The 23,113-nt window shown below is 39.5% G+C and overlaps 2 protein-coding genes across 6 annotated transcripts in view; both read left to right on the forward strand.

Annotated features, from left to right (window-relative positions):
- chd9 (chromodomain helicase DNA binding protein 9) overlaps positions 1-9,267 on the forward strand; it is a 95,669-nt gene extending 86,402 nt beyond the window's left edge. For 3 of the 5 annotated variants that reach the window (XM_084720696.1, XM_084720730.1, XM_084720721.1), the window contains 7 exons: positions 689-919; positions 1,861-2,038; positions 2,855-3,003; positions 3,207-3,437; positions 3,649-3,798; positions 4,004-4,108; positions 5,231-9,267. In XM_084720696.1, coding sequence (XP_084576822.1) covers positions 689-919; positions 1,861-2,038; positions 2,855-3,003; positions 3,207-3,437; positions 3,649-3,798; positions 4,004-4,108; positions 5,231-6,232 — 2,046 coding nt within the window. In that variant the 3' untranslated portion in view covers positions 6,233-9,267. The remainder of the gene's footprint in view (positions 1-688; positions 920-1,860; positions 2,039-2,854; positions 3,004-3,206; positions 3,438-3,648; positions 3,799-4,003; positions 4,109-5,230) is intronic. The other 2 variants (XM_084720704.1, XM_084720713.1) reach the window with 2 other exon arrangements.
- A 1,904-nt stretch (positions 9,268-11,171) lies between these two features.
- Positions 11,172-23,113, forward strand: LOC146333199 (retinoblastoma-like protein 2). Its single transcript, XM_084720743.1, has 14 exons — positions 11,172-11,353; positions 16,307-16,429; positions 16,818-16,924; positions 17,297-17,400; positions 17,628-17,765; positions 18,260-18,424; positions 18,784-18,853; positions 18,967-19,076; positions 19,453-19,629; positions 20,357-20,428; positions 20,561-20,621; positions 21,200-21,360; positions 21,485-21,646; positions 22,328-23,113. Exons 2-14 carry the CDS (start codon positions 16,356-16,358, stop codon positions 22,568-22,570), a joined length of 1,644 nt encoding a protein of 547 aa, XP_084576869.1. The 5' UTR covers positions 11,172-11,353; positions 16,307-16,355; the 3' UTR covers positions 22,571-23,113.

Consider the following 23,113-nt stretch of genomic DNA (forward strand, 5'->3'; position numbering starts at 1 on the left):
GCATGTCTCACAAAGCATCTTTAACTCTAAGCAGTCTCTCCAATGTCCAGTTGCAACACTGCAATGCAAACATAACCAGTCCCTCTGAATTTTCCACAACTGTGCAATTTTGTCCAATCATTGTAACTTTTGTGCAAATTTGACCAATCATCAGAGCTTCCACCAAACATAGCTGTCCCTTGTGCAAATGCCACATATGTTCATCTCATTGGAATGAATGTTTGATGATTTACTTCTTTTGTATTTTTATTTTCTCACAGGTACTGAAAAGAACACATTAACCTTAATCAATGTTCTGTGCACTTCTATTTTGTGCTTGCTGTCTTGACTGAGTTTGAGCGCCAAAGAAATTTTGCTTCTTTGTGGAATACCCCTCCAGGTTCACCTCTTCATTTACAAATAATTTGTTAGAATTTTTGTAATTCTGGGCCTTTTTGGTAAGGTTACTTGGAACACTCAGAACAGTGTGGTTTTATCGTTGCAGTTTTCACTTTCTCCCACAATTTCATTGCAAACAAATGTCTACATACATCACAACTAGTTACATACAGTACATTGCAATTACTTTTAATGACTGTAGTCATGAAAACGAGTCAATATGAAAACTTACAGCATAGTTGTGGGGAGAAAGGAAATCAAACTGATAGAAGTTCACATGTGCTGATCATCTGTGGTTTTGTTTATTCAGGATCGTGTCATTATCAACCGCCTGGACAGCATCTGCCAGGCAGTGCTAAAGGGCAAATGGCCTGGAACACGTCGGGTCTATGAGCCTGGAGGCGCGGTGGCCTCTTTCTACACCACCAAGCTGCTGGATAACGCCAACAGCCTGTGCGAGGACCCCTCTGCCTCACCACAGGGGTCAAAGGTGACCAAGCATGTTGCAGAAAACAAGGAGTTCTCAGTAAAACTCAACGATGTATGTTGATTTCTCCCTTCTTCCCCTCCTCCCTCCGCTTCGCCCTAATCGTAGGACCCTACCACTTCCGCTGCCATGACCGGTGCTATAGCTGCCGCGTTCAGCATGTTTCTCTGGTTTTTCTTCCTTCTTTCCTCTGGGTATGATTAGTGGTTTTGACTGCCTGGCAGGAGGAGAGATTAATTTAATAGCAGCCTTCCTCCCTTTTCCCACACACTCAATTTGAATTGGGCTCTGAGGCTGTGATTACATGAGCACAAATCACTCAGTCATGAGAATATAATAAGGTTCAGTTTGAAGCCTCTCTATACTGAAGAGGTCTTGCTTATAATCTGATTGAAATGGAGACCTTGGCTGTGGGTGTTCTCTAATATGCTTCTAGGCAACGTGGCTATTAACTTGGCAGGCTTCATACTTGCATCCAGTTATTCCTTGCTTTTGTGTTGCTTTTTGATAAAGATATTTCCCCAAATTCTACAGTTTTTACCATCACAGACCCTCAAACACCTGCTGCTTGTTACCTGTAAAGTCTTTAGATGCTGACAGCAGCTATCTCTTTGGCATGGCTTCCCAATACAGTCCAAATTATGAGCAGACTTTACCCGCTGCCCTTTTAGCCACTACCCACTGTGTGTCCGTGTGTCCCAAAACTACTAACAAGAAATATTTGCTATTATTGTAAGAAATTCTTGTAAGTGAAATGATAATTTGTTATATAAATTGAAATTCAGCACACCTACCAGGATAATAACACAATGAATACGTAATTTATTATCCTTAAATTGCTGGACAGACAGGCAAAGACAGCTCCCACAAGTAATAAACAGTCTGAGGAGGAATGAAAAAAACATAATTAAAACTTTCTCCTTGTTTGTAACTTTGTTTTCTCAGTGATCATACATGTCTGTACATGTATCTAACATCTTTGTTTATATGTGCAGCAGGAGGGAGGTCTGAAGTTGACCTTCCAGAAACAAGGTCTACCTCTAAAGAGGCCGCTGGAGTCAGAGGAGGGCCCCCAGGCCCAGCAGCAGTACCTGGCCCGGCTTCAGGAGCTGCAGAGCGCCTCAGACACAGGCCTGACCGACATCACCAAGCCTCAGTGCAGCTTCCAGACTGGTGTGTTCCTTTAAAATACCTCAAATACTTAAAGACCTTTGCTTGCAGCAGAGTTAGTTAGTTCTACATTTGTCATTAACTCTTAAGTTTATTTTGTTTTCAGTTCAATTTAGTTTCAGTTAGTTTCCAGAATGGGTTTGCTCGGTTCAGTTCAGTTTTTACTGTTTAAAAATGTTTTGTTTTAGCTCATTTTTTATTAACTTCAGTTTCAAGTATTATTAGTTTTAGGGTTTTATATTATAATATTTGTGGGTATTTGTCAGGGGCATAATTTAAAAAAAGTTCAGTGTGTGTATTATAATACAAACTGAACTTTGTGATGGCTGTTGGCTCACAGTCATGAAGACATCTCAGTCTCAGTAGATATATGCAACAATGCCTCCTCTTGCTGGTTGTGTTGACAAATTTGACCAAACTGACAAAGAGTAAAAGTAAAGACATTTCCTTAATATTTTTATTTTACTGAATTTTGTAAGTATTAAGTAAGTATTCTTTTAGTCAGCTTCCCTTTTTTCCTAAGTGTAGTTTTTATTTCAGTTAAAAATGTGAATGTAAAAATGTTTTTTCACCACTAAATGTTTTTGATTACAATCACTAGATGGCAGCAAAGTACAGTTTTGGTGATTTAAAGACTGCATGGAGACAAATCATCTTCTGTGGTCCTGCTGCATTTAAAACTTGAGGTGAAAATCCTCAACAACCATAAGTCCAGGAATAAATGTGTCTGATTTCCATGTCTCTATAAGCTTAATTTCACTTTAAATTGGGCAGAAAATGACACAGTCGTTCAGTGCTAACATGCTGGTTTGTCTGCAGCGGCTCAAGATCTTACTGGTCAGATGAGGCTGAATGGAGTACTTGAAGGCCAGCCAGTGGTTAAGAAGCGAAGGGGAAGGAGGAAGAATGTGGAGGGGATGGACCTCCTCTTCATGAACAGGAGTAGAGTCCCTGCTGCTCCTGATCAGGTATGCAGTCGTCTTTTCTTTCCAGTTGTGCAAAAGCAGCAGTGCATGTGCCAGTATACAGGTTTACAGTGCCTCAAACACTCAGCTTTGAAATTGAAATACTGGATTGATATTTGTATATATATTAAAATGTACAAATAATAAAGGTATTGTTCTGCCTGAGTGCTACTATAAAACACTGTTTTGTGCTCATGTATCTCCAGGTGCCTCCAGGGTGGGGTGGTATTGGCCAGGTGGGCATGACAGCGGCCCCTGTGGCGGGTTACAGCCAGAGTTCCAGCCAGGTCCCTGCAGACAATGACAGCAGGGTCCCTGTTATCAACCTCAAAGATGGCACCCGGCTTGCTGGGGAAGACGCTCCCAGGAGGAAAGATCTAGAACAGTGGCTCAAAGAGCACCCAGGCTTTGTGGCAGACACAGGAGCCTTCATCCCAGTGAGTTCAAGTTTTTGGTCTGTCGTCTTCTTCAGATTTGTGGTGACTGTGTAGCCTAAAAGGTTTCAGATGTTTAACACAGGTACAGAAAAGGCTGTTAAATAAATTCACCCAGAGGGCCACAGTTTGAAAATTAGTTTATGTAAAAAAAAATGACTACAGTCACATTTTCATTTTCTTTCAACATGAATATTTTCCATTTTGTGTCCAGGGGGTAAATAAGATGCAAATGCAGTTCCACTTCCAGGATGGTCGGCCCAAGCAGAAGAGGCATCGCTGCAGGAACCCCAACAAGATTGATGTAAACAGTCTGACCGGAGAGGAAAGGGTCCAGATCATCAACAGGAGAAACGCTCGCAAGGTGGGTTTGAGTATGTCCTCAAACACATCACACATCAAAGTATCTTTAAAAAGTTATGTTAATTTCCTCAAATTATACCATGGATGTCCAAATAAAGGAATCTTTTATTAGAATGAAAAAAATAGTTAAGGTAGGGATACTTTGTAAAATGTGTATCGTGTGTGTGGTGCACTTGGGTTCATGTCGTCTGTAATCTGTCCTATAGGTGGGTGGAGCCTTTGCTCCTCCTCTGAAGGATCTGTGTCGGTTCCTTCAGGAGAACCCCGAGTACGGAGTCCCACCTGAGTGGGCTGATGTTGTCAAACAGTCGGTGAGTCACAAAGTAACACATATCACATCCAAACTTTCACTAGAACTGTGACACTTCAAGAAAGGCAGTTTTGAATGGTGGCGATATACAGTTAGTTTTCAGTTTATTAGGTGCATCAGCCAAAACAAATGCAATCTGACTTTACTGCCCAGCAACAAATACTTTGATGAGGGTCATAACCTGTTTTAGAGAGATGCTGAATCACCTCCACGGTCAGTGGAGACTGTGGTGCTGTTAAATTGTATTGTGTTAAAGTGATAATTGTTTAATATTTTCTATGCTCTATTTACTGTATATCAGTGAGGGAAATGGTTCTTATTGGTGCTGGAAATCCTTGACTCCTTTTATTAAAACACAACATTTTATTCCAGTGTTTCCAAGGTATGAAAAATGGATTTTGGATGAAGTGCTTAAACTACTTGAAATTGTAGTAATTGTATTACTTTCAGAAGAAATCATAATAAATCACCACCTGACTAAATTGCTCGCTTTTTAGATAAAGAAATAAAAGTCAGAGAGTGGGCTACAGTGTGATTTGTCAGTCTTTGTTGACGTACAGTATGTCCTCTGATGGAACAGTGAGTGGGAGGCTAACAGACGATAACATGCCAGGAGGTATTTTTCAATGGCTTGAAAACGACATTTTAAAATAAAAGAAAGGGAGAAAAGAAAAGGACTTTAATGAATTTGAAGTTAGTTGTTTGAGTGATTGTTTTATATTGACTCAGGCAGGTTATGTAGAAATCCAAATCTACTTATAGACTTAATCATTTTAAGCGTGTGTGTGTGTGTGTGTGTGTGTGTGTGTGTGTGTGTGTGTGTGTGTGTGTACCTGCAGTTGTGAGGTGCTGGAAAAGCTTGAAAATGCACATTGAAAACACCTGAAAAGTGCTGGAATTAGAATTGAAATGTGTAGGAACCGCTGAGGAAAGACTTAACAGTAAACAAAACTGAGCATTATAACCTTCATGAATGAAAGATTAGTTGCAGGGCAACTAGACTACTTTTAGTAAGCTGTATCCTGTAAACCACTGTAATTACATGTACTCTGATCTTTGTCATCAACAATCATCCTTTTCTTGTTTCTGTGAGTTTAACTGTATACCTGCATTTATCTTCCAGGGTTATCTCCCAGAGAGCATGTTTGACAGGATCCTGACGGGACCCATTGTTCCCGAGGAGGTGAGCCGGCGTGGACGTCGACCGAAGAACCCTCTGGCCAAGGCAGCGGCTGCAGCAGCAGCGGCGGCAGCAGCTGCACCCAATCCAGCAGGCTCCGCCCTGGGTCTGAACCCCCTGCTGGCCAACGGCCTCCTCTCTGGAATGGACCTGACCAGCCTGCAGGCCTTCCAGCAGAACCTCCAGAGTCTACAGTCCCTGCAGCTCACCGCGGGCCTGATGGGGCTGCCGTCAGATGCCAGCAACCTGGCTGCAAGTAACTTAGCTGCCATGTTTCCCATGATGCTCTCTGGTATGGCCGGGTTGCCAAACCTGCTCGGCATGAGCAGCTTGCTGGGGAAGCCTGCTCAGGAGTCCGCAGGAGGCTCCGAAGAGAAGACAAAGGGAACAACCAGCGGTGTAGCAGGAGAGCCGTCTGCCTCTAAAGCCCCCCCTCACACCTCAGACACCAAAGGAGAAAGGACAGAGGGCTCAAACACGACTCCTTCCTCCACTTCCAGCTCCTCTTCCTCTGCCACCGGCCCACAAAGTGCTTCAGCTGCGTCTGCAGCCTCCAGTCACCCACTGTCTCTTAACCCCTTGTTACTCTCCAGTATGCTTTACCCAGGGATGCTTCTCACTCCAGGCCTTAACCTTCCTGTGTCTGCCACACAGCCGCAGAGCTCAAACGCTGACCCCACCCTCACTCCTCCTCCCCCTCCTCCGTCTGCACTCTCCCAGTCATCGGCACAGGAGACAGAGCAGCCAGCGGCAGAGAAGGATGGAGAGGAGGAGGACGACGAGGAGTTAGAAGAGGCTTTGGACGAAGAAGAAGAAGAAGAGGAGTCTGCAGAACAAAAAGAAAACAGCGGTCCGGAAGGTTCGGGGAAAGCGGAGTCATCTTCATCAGAGTCTGGGAGCTCTTCTTCCTCATCAGATGATTCAGACTCCAGTGACGAGGACTGATCCTATGAATATATAATTATAAATTTATTTATGTATTGCCTAGAAATGTATGCATATATTCACATATATATGGATTTTCCAGCACTTATGTTGCAATTTCTTTACATGTAAATATAAGAACTAACTAAAATGTTGTGTAATAAAGACAAAAACCTAAAAAAAAAAAAAAAAAAAACAGGAAAAACTGACTTAAAAGGAACTGAAATAAAATTTCAGTTTTTGTTCACAAGGTACAGTCTTGTTTTGAGACATTTTGCATGTCAGACTTTAGTAGATTTCTGATCTCTGTGAACTTGTACCACGCGATTATGTACAATTGCAACAAAAAAAGGCATTATTGTAATTATGTCAGGATTTAATTTTATTAAAAAAAGTGAAACTACATCAACATGCTCGTTGAGCTGTACTATTAATATATTTTGATTGTTTGGGGGTTGGGAGGACGACACTTGACAAACACTTTAGTTTTTCTTGTAAATAGTCCGTAATTTTACAGGTTCGTTGACACTTATGCTTTGCAGATCATACATTGGATATGTCAGCAATAACTTGGGCAGCTAATGAATGTCACTGAAGCTGTAGATTCTCTGTCTGCCATGTTCCACCCCAGTGCACAAGTCACGCAGCCTCACTTACCTTCATATCATGTTCAAGAGTTCAGTTCTGCAATTTGCTTGTGTCGTTGCTGGAAACAGAGTCACCTGACGCTCCCTCTTTAACATGGCTTCGATATAGGGGAGACATTCAGAAGTATTACTTGTTTCAATCAAACACATAAGCTTAAATCCTTCAAAATGGATCATAATTTGTCTGCTGTGATTTCTTTTATTTCATGGATATCTAATTTTAGAACCTCCTCATTTTCACCATCACCTTACAAACATGTCACAACATGTCCAAGGCGCACTTTAGCTACTCACAGTAGGCATAACATGTTCACTTGCACATCTATTGATTTTGACTCAGAGTCTAATAAACTCCTCCAGCTGTGGAGACAGAAAACAACCTTTTACTGTGTGCCAAAAAACTGCCCTTCGACCCTGTGAGGTCCTGACAGAGTTTTGTGGTCTCTGCATAGAGGACAAATTCAGGACATGGATATTATTACTACGACCCCGGTGTATTTGACTGCATCTTACCTCAACTGTGCTAAACGGATTGGCTTCACTGTGCAGATGTACATGTGCATGGGTGTGTTTTCTTGCTGTCCGTGTACTTCATGTCTCAGTCTCTGCTGGAATGTGTGTGTGTGTGTGTGTGTGTGTCAGAGGCCATTTTTTTTACTGAGAGCTTCCACTGTGTCGTCCTGTTGTTTGGCTGGACTGCTCGTCTCACCTGCATCTCTCCACTGCTTCCATAACTTTCCAGTCTGAATGTTGTATCTTAAGGAGGGAGGCCTTGCAAGCTACGACCAGTAGAAAAGACATTTCCCGAGTGTTTTTGACCTTAAAACACATCTCTCATTAAAAATTTAAAGGAAAGTCCTTTGGGTTCTATGTTGCATGGCCACCTGTCTACCAAAGTCTTACAAAACACACTCGGCAGAAGCACAAAATAGTTCAAATCCTGGCTAAAGATTGTAATAAGTGTCATCGTCTGTGATTGAGTACTAAATTTTACAGAGTGCCAGTCGGGCCAGCTTCAGGAAAGGCTAAATAATAATAAGAGCTTGTGTTGCTGGGAGTTTGCAAGCTTGATTGTGTGTAATTCACTTCACTGTCCTTGATGAATGGAGCTTCAGCTAGATGTAGAAGTGCCCTTATCCTGTACCTCACTTCTTTCATTCAACTTCTCGTCTGACAAACTGACTGCTCAGATCTGTGCTCCATGCTCGTTCATTTCTGTTCGTCATCTCTGCACACGTCCACGTTCAGCCGTAACCAGGATACACATATAAACACTGGAGTTCACTCAAGCCGAAGTACCTTTTTGTAATTTTCTCTTAGCACAACAGTGCTCGCTCTAGGACTGCTGTTACACAGTGGACTGTTAGATACATGTTTCAAAAACTGATTTTCCGTGGTGAGGTTTCTGTTCGGACTGGGGGAGACAGAACCCCCACCCACTCACTGAATTAACTCAGTCTGTTTAGTTCTTAAGTATTGCTGTAGCATCGTTCTGTCATGGTTGAAACCATGACCGGCCCAGCGGCTGAGGACACGTCTGATTTCTAATGTTGCTTTAAGGTGGTTTTCTTGTCTGCCTGTTATATATACAGTATATTAGACCTCGTCATGGGTTTTGCTTGCAATGCAATTGCATTTTTTTTATATTATTACTAACAGTACAGTATTTTTCTATGTCTGAGCAATGAACTTAAACATGCCACTGTCATTTTGTATATCTGCACCTCTGCTCTCTTTAAACTTGTAGTGCCCTTATGCAAACACCCAGCCATCGCTACTTCTGCTGTAGGTGATTGATCGAACGACTTTTGCTACTTTTTGTTGCCCCACAGCGATGGGTTGATGGATTGATGACTGTGCTGAGCCTCTTTAGGACATAAATGGAAAAGAAAAAATGGTAGACATATGATTGGACTTTGTGCTTTCATTTTGCTTTTCTTTTCAGTTTTTTCTCTCTCTCTAGGTTGTACTGTATAAGGACTCCCAAAGCACTGTTATTCTAATAAGAGAAGCAGTGTTGAATCTGAACACAGACGCAAGTAAACCATGACCAATATGCAAGAGGAATGACAAAACACACTACTACTGCTGTACAGGAAGGTTTTCTTTCAGTTTCATACGTGTAATCACTGAGATGACAAAACTAGCATCACTGGTTTTGTAATTTTTGTTTCAAGCTCGATAATATCCTAAATGTCACCCTGGTCAGTTTTTTGTCTTTTTTTTTTTTCATTGGACAGTTGTAATATTTGCAAGTTGTGGTCTGTGTAGTCAAAATAATTCTTTATGTAGTGCAGGAAAACGCGTCTTAAAAGTCATTTGTAATTTATTGGATTACTTTCTATGAAGTTCTATAGAGGAAATTGAGGTTTAATTATTTTTATTAAACATATTCTTCTGACTATCAAATCAGTGTGCCTTTGCCTGTTGCTTTTGTCTGGGGGACTTATTCAAGAAAACACTGATGTCAAGAACTTTTCAGTTCTTCTGGGGCCAAGTGTATAAATGATATGTAATCACAAAAAACTGGCATATGCCATTTCCCACATGTAAACCGACATTTATAAAATAAGAATGGGCACACCTCACACCTACTCAGATCAGGCATATACACAGTTTTCTAGAGCGCGCTGTGGGCGATATGATGAGGAGAATATTAAAGGTAGAATACGTGGGATTTGTCTGAGTTGTTCATAAATGCACCAGAAAGAAAGTTATTGTTGAGTCTTATTCCCAGGATGTCAAATACTGATGGTGTGTGTTGGTAAAGCGTCCTGAGCGCAATAAAATAACAAGAAAATAAGGAAATACAAACAAAGGGCAGGGTCTCTGCAGTTACAGCCACTACTGCACACTCCTAGTGGATCATAAAAGATAACTGACACTTTGAGACTATACAGGTACATTCTTTTAAGAAAAATGTTGCATATTATGTCTTATAATACAAGGTGAGAGACCTTACCTTACAGCAAAACATTATTATTATTCTTGCTGCCCACACAGCGTTCTGTCAGTGACTTAAGAGCAGGGAATTTGATCTTCTCTCTGTCTTTTTACCTATTTGAGCCACTCATTTCTTTTGTAAACAACCTTTTCATTTTATCCTTAATTGTGGAGCACTTTGTAAAGTGTGTTTAAGTGAGTGCTATAAATGTATAATTCATCATCCTTCTGGCATTTTACAATGACGACTGAGACTAACTCTGCAAGTATCAATGTACAAACGGTATTTCTATGTTCATTTATGTCTAACTGTGACAATGGGAATGAAGCTCATACACGTAAACTCAGTTCAACAATGACTGAGATTAATGAAACAGAACCAGATGTACGTGCAGTTTTATAATCCGATGTAAATAACTTGAATGCATATTTCTGTCTGTGTGTGTACATGCAGTTTTAGCCCTGAGTTTAATGCATCTGACCCAGGTTCCTCTCACTCACTCTCTTACTGCTCCACTTACATTCCTTTTCCACACTGGTATTTACTTGAGAAAGCAGATTCAGTAGCACTGTCCAGGTCAGTGGGACACACACAGAAAGTCTTTTGTTAGTATAAAACCACCTCCACAGTGGCAGAAAATCAACTATATTTCTTACAGTTAAGGGTGCAGTTACCTCCTTATAAGCATTTTTGTACCTTCCTCACTACTTTTTAAAAGTTGAAATAGTTCATTTTCTTATCAAAGAGCTCGAGTTACAAATCATCAAACTGTGGTTGCTAACACAACATCAATATTAAGAGTGCAAAGTGGAGAAACCAAGAACTACAGGATTCTGCAAAGTCAGGCAAAGCAAAATATTAATATATTAATATTGTGACATGAGATTTTGAATATTTCTATATCATGATATGACATAAGTGTTGTTTTCCCTGTTTTAAACCTGCATTGCTGTAAAGTGGTGCAATGTTCTGAACTTCCCAGATTGTTCTAGCTGTTCTATTGTTTGCCTTTATCCATTTGTCCTCATATCCACATTACAGATGATTATTTATCAGAAATCTCAGTGTTAATATTTTCTGAAAGCAGCATTATTCATCCCAACAATACTGCCTCAATGTTACTATCAAGGTAAAATATGGATTTGATTTTATCTATACTGCCCTCTCCTACATCAAAGTTTTGTAAACCTTCTGTTTAAATGCTCAGTGTTTTGTGCATACACAGTCTCAATGTTGAACATCTTTGTTGAAGCAAAGGGTTAATACTGTTTTCCACTCTACTGTACGTCCTGCAGTCTTCCTCTTGGTGGCGCTCAGTGGCCTCTGTGTGAAAGTCACTTCTACAGAACAACTACAGTGCTTATCATAGCAACCAGACACAGATGACAAGTTGGGGCTTGTCTGTGGCTGAGAGAAGCCAGTGATCACAACTTCCTCAGTCTGCAAAGCAGCAGCTCTGAACCATGCCGCACTGCTGCACTGCTACCAGCCGGATGTAAGAGACATACAGGAGGATTCAGAAGAAAACACTCAGAGGAGTGATCGAGACTGGTGAGGAACTTTGAGCTTGTTTTCGACTGCAGTTTGCTTGGGTCACGTTAGAAGTTCAACTTAGACGACATCACTGACAAATAACATGAAAAGTCAGCTGACATTTTGAGCTGCAATCATCCATCTCTGCATGATTTACAACTATTTCATGTTAATAATTGACTAGTTTAAATAGCTCTATGACAGCCAGGCCTTGTTGCACTGAACAATATCATTTTATGGATAAAACAAAACCATGAATTCATGGCTCATTGAAGTGCCATTTAAATATTAAAGCACGTGTGTCAAAGTGAAAGTACGGCCTGTTTTGGTGAAACTTCTGTCAGTGAAGGCCTGCGTGGAGGCAAACAGGAAATGGGTGTAACCCATTTAAACTTAAAACAGATTATGCATTTCAGAGTGTAAATTGATCTCTAGTTTATTACTGACACCAAACAAACATGTGGCTGTTTCTTTTCACTGGCAAGTTGTTCAAAGACAGAATGAGTCAAATAATGACGCAACACTTTTTTATGTTCGCAATGACAGTTTCCAAAAAATAAAATGCAGTTTTTATATGTAATTTGATGCTAGAACAGGGAAATGAAGTAATTTTTAAAATCTAGTTCCACTGTTTTTACTGCTGTGAACTTCATAACTGCAATACTGCACTTATTTTGAGTCTATAGACACAGTTTGGTTTTAAACAAGGATAAAAAGTACTCTAATGTATTTATGCAGCAGTTACTCCAAAGCGGGGGAGTTTGGGGGGGGGTTCTGCAAATGGCCATATTTATAGAAAGTGTCAGGATTTACCCTTAGAAAAATGTGTAAATATTCATTTTTTGTAGTATTGTTCATGTTTAAACTTGGGACTATGGAGGGCTAAATGCTGTGGTCCTGTTGTGTGTTCCAGCTAATAAATCACAGTTAAAGGTCATCTGCAGGCATATTTAAAAAAGAAAACACTGGGAAGTAAAAACACTTTACTTTCTACTTTTTTACTCAAACTTCTCTTTCTCAGTGTCGGTGGTCTGTTGAGCAAACAAACTTCAGTGTGTATTCAGCAAACATGGTGTGTACTCCAAAGAGTTCAGAGTACACACTACCAAAGATCAATACTGTACCAGATTATGATGCTATCAGTTGTGATATTATATGGTTTATTATTGTATTTGATCATTTTTATTTTATTTCATAATAGGACTGCTGCAGTATTTTTATTCTGCACTTGTACATAAATAACTCGAACTAGGGATGATAATAATTAATCGATCGATGAATCAGTCGTTAAGAATTTAATCAATCACATAAGATTTAACCAACCTTCTATCAAACAAAGATCTGATATATATTATTCATATGGATGTATACTCAACATTTCTGTGTTTCACAGGTTATGTAATGCTGTCAGAGAATAAAGGAAATAAAGCTCTGATTGATGGGGAAAAACAGATTTGGTTGTTTGGTAGAACCAAAATCTTTAAGGTTTTGTAATTATGATCAACTGATTAATTGATCGATTAACTGATTTTACCAATTATCAAATAAGGAGAGTGCTTACAATTTTCAGCCCTAATTCAAACATGTGCAGCCAATTCATGCTAATTTTTTGCACATGTTTGGGTCATGGCTGGTTACTTTGATTTTATTTTATTAAAGAAGGAAAGCAGAAGCACTTTAAGGTAAATCTTTTGACACCAGATGGTTCAAATATGAAAATAAAAAGTAAGACATGGATCTGCTCCCTCCACTCTTCCTCCATACCTGTGGATCTGGGAGAAGACTCTTAAAATCCATTCTGTGCAAACTTGAACTTTGCCTGTGGCAGCAGATAAATGAGCTATAATAATGATCAAGAATTACTGCTATTAACAACTTAATTTAGATCTTAAGTAGATAAAAGCGACCTTATCTCGGAAATGTGTTAATGCTCAAGCAAGACGGTCGTTCACTCTTAACTCATTCATTTATCTTGACAAAAGGTCAGAATCAAATAATATCAATCCCTCAATTTATGCTGCTGAGACTTTTGAATGCAGTAGAGTGGAGCTGTGTCTCATCAGAGGGACAGACGGTTTCAGACTGAGACAAAGATGGTTTCTAATCAAACCTATTAGCTGTGACGCCTTCTTCTCCTCAGACAAAACAGGGTGATTTGGAAAGTGTGTTGTTACTTAGATAGCAAAAGTGCAGGAAGTTATTTACAACAGACAGACAGACTAACTTTTACAACTATCTCCTAAAGCAGGGGTTTCAAATTAAATTGGTTTGGGGCTACTGATGATCATCTCATAAAGGGGCCACTTCAAACTTCAAATACTGCAAGAGAGTGCAAGTTTTCTGAAAATTGACTTTTTAGTTTCCATCAATAACATATTTTCATCATACTTAACAACAAATGTGAAAACCAGTTGCTGTACCATTTCTATATACACAAATTCAGCAACTCTTCTGTCACTTTGAACTGGTCATTAATACCTCTGATGAACATGGCTTGCTGATAGTTGCCGGTTTTGCAGCAAATGGCCACATGCAATCCCTCAGAAGTACATAATTACTTTTTTTTCTTAAAAGAATTGTGTTTTTATTTCAATTTTTTTTTTCAATTAAGGTGGCAGTATGAATTGGCATGAAACAACTAGATTAACAACTTAATAATATAATTTTGAAAGATGGATTATATCATTTTTAATATCATGTTGTGGGCTGGATAAAAAGGGCCAGAAAGTCCCCGCTGGCCAGCCAGTCTGACACTCTATCCTAAAGGAAGAAAGTAACTGGCACAGAGATTTCATTTGGAAACATCTTTTTAAACTAAATCAGATCAACTGATGTGTTTCAAAATTGCCAGATGGAGATGACATGTCAGGGAATTTACCACAATCACAGTTGTTGAGTGTGATTATAATTGATTTATTCACAAAGCGTCCAGCTCACACTGCGCTCAGCCCGTACAGACAACTTGTCTCAGCTTCCTAACAGTCTCTCAGCTTGTGGTTCCCTCCCTTTATCTCACGCCCACACACACACACATGTATGTATGCACCAGTGTAGACCGAGGTCTGTCTGACTCAGGGAGGACAGTGAGGACAGAATGATAAACAGCACATGTGGGAATGATTAAAGGAACAGAGCCTTCATTCAGGCTGGACTGAGGACGGAACAAACACACAGAGGTAAAATGAAAAGGTTGAGGTGGAAGGAAGTACACAAACTAAAAGTGCCAATAGGCTTAGCACAATGTAAAACAAGTTGAAGGTGGTGCTGGAGGTGACGCATGGCCTTAGTGGCCTTATCACTTTTTTCACATCATACAGGCCGGGACAAAAACTCGCTAAATAGAAGCTGACAAAGAAACCACTGTCAGGTAAACCGAAAATCACCTTGTTTGCCAAGTCCTCTCATTGTCGAAACCTGCACTGTCACGTTAGCGTTTGTGCTTGTTTCATTATTCTAATCGTGTGCAGTTTCCTCTCTGGCAGGGTGGAGCGATCATCCATCTTCTCTGAGATGTACAGTAACATGTGTTACTCAGCAGATTTAATACTCAACAAAAAACGTAAAGGAAAAGTTTGACTTTTAACACCATATTCACTGTCTTGCTGAGAGTTACATGTGAGGATTGATACTACTCTCTTCTCTGTATGATAAATGCGAAGCTACAGCCTGCGGATCATTAGCTTAGCTTAGCATACAAACAGGAAACAAGAGGCTAGCAACGACAACAGCGGGCCAAACTCTCAGTGTTGCCAGATTGGGTGGTTTTCCACCCTGTTGGGCTGTTTTGAGTTGCACTGTGCAGTGTGACAGTCAATAATGTAATAACTGACAGTAATGTAATATTTTTGTTCTTGTAAAAAAAGTCAATAATGCAATAATTTATCAATAATGTAATACATCTTCTGAACCAATAATGTAATAACGTTTTACACATAATGTAATATGTTATTATGTTATATGCTCATTACTACATTATTAGCAGGTTTAAAAAACATTATAACTGTTAGAATTGGAGCAGATAATGCAATACTCTACTATACTTATATCACTTTGTTTAACTTTTATTTATTAGCTGCACATGACACTTAGTCTTACTGTTGGTCTGAGGCCCACTTTACATTACTTTTAACAATGAACCTGACCCCTGAATCTGAGTCCTACCTCTGAGAACTTGTCAGTCACGTTTTTGAGCAACTATTTGAAAGAGGCAATAGTAAGGTACAAATTTTTAAGGATTTTGTTTAATGCAGCTATTAATTTAATATTACATTATGTGCAAAAAGTTATTATTAAGTTATGTAATTAGTTCAGAAATTTTATTACATTGGCCAGTTATCAATGGCCACTTTTATTCCATTAAAAACGAAAATTATTACATTATTGGCAGTTATAAGATCATTGCATTATTGGCAGTGGGTTAAAATTGGGCACCTGCTTATAGCTTGTTGTATAAACAAACACAAACTGTAGTGTTGTTGCAGATACATTGAATTTGAACAAAAACCTCTATTTGCAACATTACAGCATCATTATTGTGTTGTATTGTATTTGGGTTTTTGAAAACACGACACTGACTGTAGGCTACTTCCCTCACTTACAATTCATCTAGTTAACATTGTTCATTTTAAATAACATGTGGGCAGTTGTTTTTGTTTGTTGTTGGGTTTTTTGCTTGAAGTGAGAACTTATTTATAAATGTGGATGATTATTATAAGGTTGCAATTGATGTTTATAAAACATTACAAATGCTTAATAAATGGTTTTATAAAGCATATATAAACATCATTTGAATGTTTATTTAAGTTTAATTAACTATCAATTTATCATCTAATAGAGTGATGCTCTTATAAGTGTTACCATTGTATTTATTTAGTGGTTAATTGATTTAATTTGGTCTCTGGTTGTTCTGCACTGCAAGCTTTTATATGCCCTAATTGTCTCTCCCTTGTTTTGAATGTGCTCCTTGTTTAGGTGCCCATTCCTACTCTGACTCTCATCCGGTGTGAGTGTGGACATCACCATGGCAACTGAGCCTCAGGGTAACCCGCGAAACCCAAGGTTTGGCCCCAGTGACCGCTTGATCGCTATGTTCAGGTCAGCACTACCGTCTCACTGTATTACTCATACAGCGGCCATGTTGTTTGCATGGAGCCTCAGTATTACGAGATTATCTGTGCACATTATGTTAGTATACAATAAGAAGTTTTAACAAAGTTACTGATAGTTGCAATAAAACACAACAGACCTTAAATATTTTAGTGTCACAGACAGAACACTATCTCTGTAGTATTACTGCAAAATCACCATATTTGGTTTTGACTCTTAACATCTGGCATGTTGGTAAAAGGCTCACAGAGTCAGGCTTGAATTGAGACTAAGGATTCTTTCACTATGTCTAAATATTATGTTCAGTTGAAGAAGTTTGTGCACCCTCTTTAAATTCTTTAATACAGCTTATATAGTATTGCTTGATCTGATTCAGGGCCTGCTCCAGAGATCCAACCGTGGCGATTGAAGCCAGACTCAGACGTATGCTGCTCACATTTCTGCAACACCACAGGGACAATGAAGGAAACGACAAGACCAACGGTATACTAATATATTCAATGATCCTCAAACAACAAATGGAAGAATGTTAAAGAGGAAAACTATTATTGAAATTATTAGTGAACAAAATAAAAGGCCTCGATTATGTCACTCACGGAGTTTCCTGGTTTAGAGCCCAGAATGTTGTTAGTCTTTAGGGACACAACAGACCACATTTTTAATATTAACTGGTCCTATCAGAGGCAACACAGTCTCTTTGAACACAGCAGGAAACCACAGTCTGCACACCTACACTATTTTAAATCCCAACATGATTAAAGAGCTGGTTGGTTTTTAATGGCAGGTATCATATTCTGGAAAGAAGCCCTTGTTGTTGATACATGGCACATATAATCCCTGTGATATTGTTCACAGGGTTGGCAGCAAAGTGCTGCCGTGAAGCTGGGATCTGGTATTACAGGATGCTGGAGAGCCATGCCAGTCAAGAGAGGAAAAGGCTGGGCATCAGTGACATCTCAGTGAGTGTACTGCCCTCCTGTGGTCACACCTGGAAATAGTGTCAGACAGGCAGTGCCTTTTATGCACACTAGGAGCACTGTATGACCACCGGATGACAAAGAATCTGCTAGACTACATGTTTGTGTACCGCTGGAGCCTTTATCAAGTCAAAGCTTTGATCTCTTGTTTATGTTGCACTTTTCTAAGTAAAGCTCTCATGATTGTGATGTTCATGTGTTTGTTGCAGGTCATCATGGAGACTGAACTTTTCCAATCATGTCTGGTAGCTTGTTGTATGGAGATTACCATATTCTTAAACCATCTACCGTGTGACTTCCCTCTGACCCTTCGCATCTTCAAACTGGCACCATACCACATCTGGAGGGTGAGCTCCCAAGCTTGTTAACAAATCTGTGTCAAAGTTTTTTAAGTCAATCAATTCAACTCCAAACTTCACCGAAAGAGGAGTGGAAACTTTGCATCTAGCTAACATCTGAAAGTGCCATTTCCTGCAGTATAGAGGCTTCGACCATAATCAATAAGGCTGCTCTTTCACTATAAAGTTCAGTTCATATTGCACATTTGTATAGTAAAATAATAAATAAAAAAATATTCAAGTAACTTAAAATAATCAAAGTTATCAAATTTTTTAGCGTTTCTGTAGTGGGGGTGGCCCTGTGGCCCCACTCCTCCAGCACCATTGCTTCTGGGAGAGTCAGTTTTTTATCCAAATTGCCTGTATGAAGAGCACTGGGGATGGAGAAGGTTAAAACAGAATTTTAAGAATTAATTTATGGGAGAAGCTCCACAACAGCTTCTTCTAAGTTCTAACTTTGAGGACATTTCTGTCCTGAATATTGTCTTCCTGTGTTCTGACAGGTGATTGAGCTGGTGTTGCGGGATGAAGGTGGCCCGCCACGCTCTGTGGTCAGACACCTCGCCCAAATGGAAGAGAAAGTTCTGGAGAGTTTAGCCTGGACCAGCGACTCACTGCTGTGGGAAGACATCAGAGCCAACGAGGGACATCTGCCTACCTGCCAACAGGTTGGCAATAAAACACATGAAAACACTTAATATGCAACCCACAAGATATCTAAGATTTAATAATAAAGTTTCTTTCAAGGTGACGCTGGCGACAATATCTGAGTAAGATTTAATGAGAAATATGAGTATAAATGAGAGGTACTGCACACCTAAACCTGTTTTTTGAGCTGTTTTTAGATTACTGTACTGTGATGAAACATAATGTTGGTGTTAATACTGACACCTCTTACTAAATGCATAAAAACTGCCACTTCTTTAAAATGTTTTATTCTCTACTGACTGAATGATAGATCTTTATCAAAACATCAAAATGACTGCAGTATTTATTCACACATATGTGGCTTTAATGACATATGCAGGTGATGCTTCCGACACAGATGGAAGATCCACAGAGAACAGACCTGCGACCTGATGGAAACCTGTCCGGAGGTACACATACAGTCTATTAAAACTAATTTCTGATTACATGAAAGTATTTCATTTAATACATCACCATACATGGTATTCTTATTATGGATTGACTGGTTAGTTCTTTTTGCCAGCAGGTCCCAGTCTGGGAGCTGAACTGTTCAGCAGCACTGACCAACAATCTTCCATGTCAGCTGTAAACAGACCTCAGAGAAGCAACTCTTTCCATCTGTTCACTCGCAAGGTCAGTCAATCTACAGCACCAAAGCATTTTCCTATTGTGTAAAAGGATATTCTCTCATGTGGCTCCAAATAACAGTTATCATCACAATCACCGTTTAGCTCAGACGCAGTCTCTAGAGTCATGCCATCAAACAATCGTACTGAGTGTTTATGTTGCTGACATACATTGGTCCTGGCTAACATGAATTGATTCAGCTGTATGTATTATCCCTCTGTTATTTTTATACTCATTACGTCTTGAACTGAATTTTTTCCCCACTTTTCTTCTTCATTATGTAATTTCTGGAGTATCATAGAATTTTAGATGTATATATTCCACATCTGGGATATAGACACTATAATTGGTTGGTCAAGAGAAAACTCTTTGCCTCCTGTAGGTTTACAGCTTGATGGGAAGGCGTCTGAGGGAGCTGTGTTCCACTCTGCACATTTCTGATGAGCTGAGGTTGAAGATCTGGACCTGTTTTGAGCACTCTCTGGTCCACTGCACTGACCTGATGGTGGACCGTCACCTGGACCAGCTGCTCCTGTGTGCCATCTACATCATGGCTAGAGTGGGTTTTCATATACTGCATCTGAGAGAAGTCTCAGCACTTTTAAAGCCTCTGGAAATGTGGTTTTAAATGGTAACAATGCAATATGATATCAGGTTTAATTTCACATTAAGCACACACAAAGATCTAAGTGAAAATAAATGTTCATAACTATTAGAAAAGTTAGTTCAAAAACAGATCATTTGCTGTCATTTCTAAAGATTTCTCAAGGTAGATCACGTTTGATTGACATCTCCCAGCACTGAAGCTAAGCAATGTACTGTTGTGTGTTGGCCGCAGTAGACTGGATCACTGTCCTTTATTAAAACCTCATTATTAAATGAATATAATAATTATTATTAAATAGCTGACAGATAATGTATGTGACAGTGGGTTAGAAATACACTAAAAACTGTCACACTAACTAACACTAAATTACTTGTAAGAATAAGAAGCACAGGATATTACCAATTACATTCATTTTCAATCATTCTGCTTTTTCACTGTCACCCCTTATAAAATATTCATTGCTGGTCAGTGACCGTTTTGTATTTTTAAATATATTTCATTAGTACATATTAAAGGGCATCTTATGAGTCTTAATCTGCCAACATGCACATGTCTCTACTCTCACCACTCTGACTATGACAGAAGACCTGCTAATAAAATAACTGATCTGGATGTGACACTAATGCTTAAAAATCATTATGTCAGTTATTAATTTGTGTAACTTTCATTACTTTTACAGATTACAAAGGAGGATATATCCTTCAAACAGATAATGAAGTGCTACAACTCACAGCCACTTGCCAGTAAAAGTGTAAGTTGTCATTTTTTAGATAATTTCTTCTATCATTTGAGCAGATCTTTTTTTGTTTTAATTTGGAGAATTCATGGGTATTTATGGGTACGTTAGTCAGTAGTTATGAACGCATACTTTTTCTGTTCACAGGTCTGTAAAAATGTGCTTATTTCCGGAAAAGTCACAGAAAAATCTCTCACTGGAAACAACAGTAAGAAAAAAAAAAAAACAACATATAAAAACACGCACTCATCTGCATGCAGGAGAACTAGCATGAATTACGACTTGCTCTTACTACCCAGAGATGAATCAGTGTGTAAGGTTGATATGGGATATGAGATTATTATCCAGTTAGGTGTAATGACAGTTGATTTACACTGATACATCTAAACTAGAGCTGGGTGATATGGCCTATAAATAATATCGCATCAACTCTATACATCTAGACCTGGACTCACCAATATGACGGCCTCACCATTACCATGTTTAAGAAGTTCTAGGTACATGGGCCAAATTTCTCATGTTGCTGGTGGTGAAGCCAGGATGGCAACCATTTCCCTTTGACTGAGCCCCTTTAGGCAGCACAGCTAGGGTCAGCCATAAGTCGAGTGTTACTGTATGTGGCTGGAGAGCTACATTATAGCAATGCCTATATCAAGGTACTATAATAAGTCACAATAATAACTCACAATATAGGCTATTACCTGCATTATATCAGTAATGTAAGTGGAGCCAATACACTGTTCTTCCACAATGAGAAGCAGCCATTTATGACATTGTTGATTACAGATAATGGAGACCACAGCAGCAGTTTCCTGACCCCCAAAACTCCATCAACACATTATCCAGGACCTTGTCAGGAGGAGAGGGGCAATCTTATTCTCTTTTACAACCAGGTCTACTCCACAAAGATGCAGCACTTTGCCAAGCGGTTTGCCCCAAGATACGGGGTAAGTGAACCATTCTAACTCTCTGAAACCCAAATTCATGGACATGTAAAATGTAATAATATATTGTATCACTTCACCGCACACAATGGGATTTTCCTCCATATGCTGTGTCACTCTGGTCTAGGGAGACACTCCTTTGTCTCCATACCCCCGACAGTGGAAAGTGTCTCCACACAGACGCAGGCTGTCCAGCAGCCACTCCATCTACATTTCACCGTACAACACAGAAACTACTTCACCCCGTCCATCTGGACTCTGCTACTACTTCAACTCAAGCCCCCGAGAGGTCTGTGGACATGATGTTGGAAACCATTTTGGTGATCAGATTGAGACAACTCAAAATTAAAAGGCATCTTACTGCATTTGATTTGAGTTTTTTAGCCCAACTCAAACTCTTAAGTTTTAATTAATAAAGTTTAATTAATTCATTAAACCTTTAAAAAAATCTTTGCTGACCTATCATCTTTAGTCACAATAATTTACTTTTCCTCTTTAGATAAAATTGTATCGAAGATTTAGGAACACTTCAAAAAGTGGTCAGAGTGGGCGATGAACCTTTTTTGTCATTATTGGGTGCCTGAAAATTAAATGTTTTAACTGCAAATATTATTCACTTTCACTTCAAAAAAACCTACGTCATTTTTTGAATCAAAATTTCTTTGGAGTTTTGAAAATCAAAGATTCAAGTTCATTTAAGAAAAGTGAATTATCTCAACAAAATATTAATACTTGGGAAAATATTTGAGTTGAACTCAAAACTCAAATCTTAAGTTGCCTTGAAATTTGAAGTCTTCTCAACTTTTTCATGTTAAAAAGTGTGACATTATAGTATTTGTTCTGTGTATATCAAAGATAGTGGATGTACATTTTCTGTATGTACTCAGTATACTGAATTATTGATTTCATCATGATTGAGTGATTAAGTCACATTTAAACAGTCCTACAAATATTCCTCTCGGTTCCACAGCTTCTGCGTGAGATCAATAACATGATCAGGGCAGGCAGGTCACCTAACAGGCGCAGCTTTGCAGTATCACTGGATAGAGAAGAGGACGGGGAGGAGGGAGAAGATGGTCCTTCAGCGAAGAGGCTCCATTTGGATGATGACTCGGCCTTGCAGAGACGGCTAAGGAATGTGGTGAACGATCGCGTGACAAGAAGGGACCAAGACCAACCAAAGTCTCCAGTTACAAAGTCTAACCTGCACTAGAACAGAGAGGAGCATGTGGTCTCACTCTGCTCCCGTTTCTGAGACTGTAACAACAATGTCAGGTGTCGGAGGAGAAAGCACAGAGCAGCTTTGTCTTCCCTTACAGGTATCTGATACTGTAAGAAATCCTCTGGGCCAGATTCTTTGTCACCTCAAAGTTGTCTTGTAGTCTAAGCTAAAATTATGCCTCTTTGCTCTTTTGTTCTGCACTATTTCTGACACCTACTGTCCTTGAATAAGGTACGTGGCCCTCAGCTCAGTGGCCAATGGTAGAAGATTGTGGTCGTCCTGGGCAGCTCCCTGGTGGAAGTGTATGATGTTGTATGAATCTGAAATAGGGCGACGCTTGAAAGTGCTCCGTTGACTTTCCTTGGATAAATAAAGGTTAGACAGAGAGAATGTTGCCGTGCCAACTGAACTACAGTTAAAACAGTGGGACAAGACTGTCTGCCTCTTACAGAGCTCATGGCGGCAAGCATATGTCTAGCTTCACTAGTGTCTATGGTCTTCATGAATACTTGATTGTAACTGACTAGATTCTGA

Source organism: Lutjanus erythropterus, chromosome 1, assembly GCF_056507025.1.
Source record: "Lutjanus erythropterus isolate fLutEry1 chromosome 1, fLutEry1.hap2, whole genome shotgun sequence".
NCBI classification, from domain to species: Eukaryota; Metazoa; Chordata; class Actinopteri; order Lutjaniformes; family Lutjanidae; genus Lutjanus; species Lutjanus erythropterus.

Coding starts and splice junctions, on each gene's coding strand:
- LOC146333199 (XM_084720743.1), top strand. CDS start 16,356: ATGGCAACTGAGCCTCAGGGTAACCCGCGAAACCCAAGGTTTGGCCCC. Junction 17,401..17,627: donor TGGGCATCAGTGACATCTCA/GTGAGTGTACTG, acceptor TGTTTGTTGCAG/GTCATCATGGAGACTGAACT. Junction 18,854..18,966: donor TGATGGAAACCTGTCCGGAG/GTACACATACAG, acceptor TCTTTTTGCCAG/CAGGTCCCAGTCTGGGAGCT.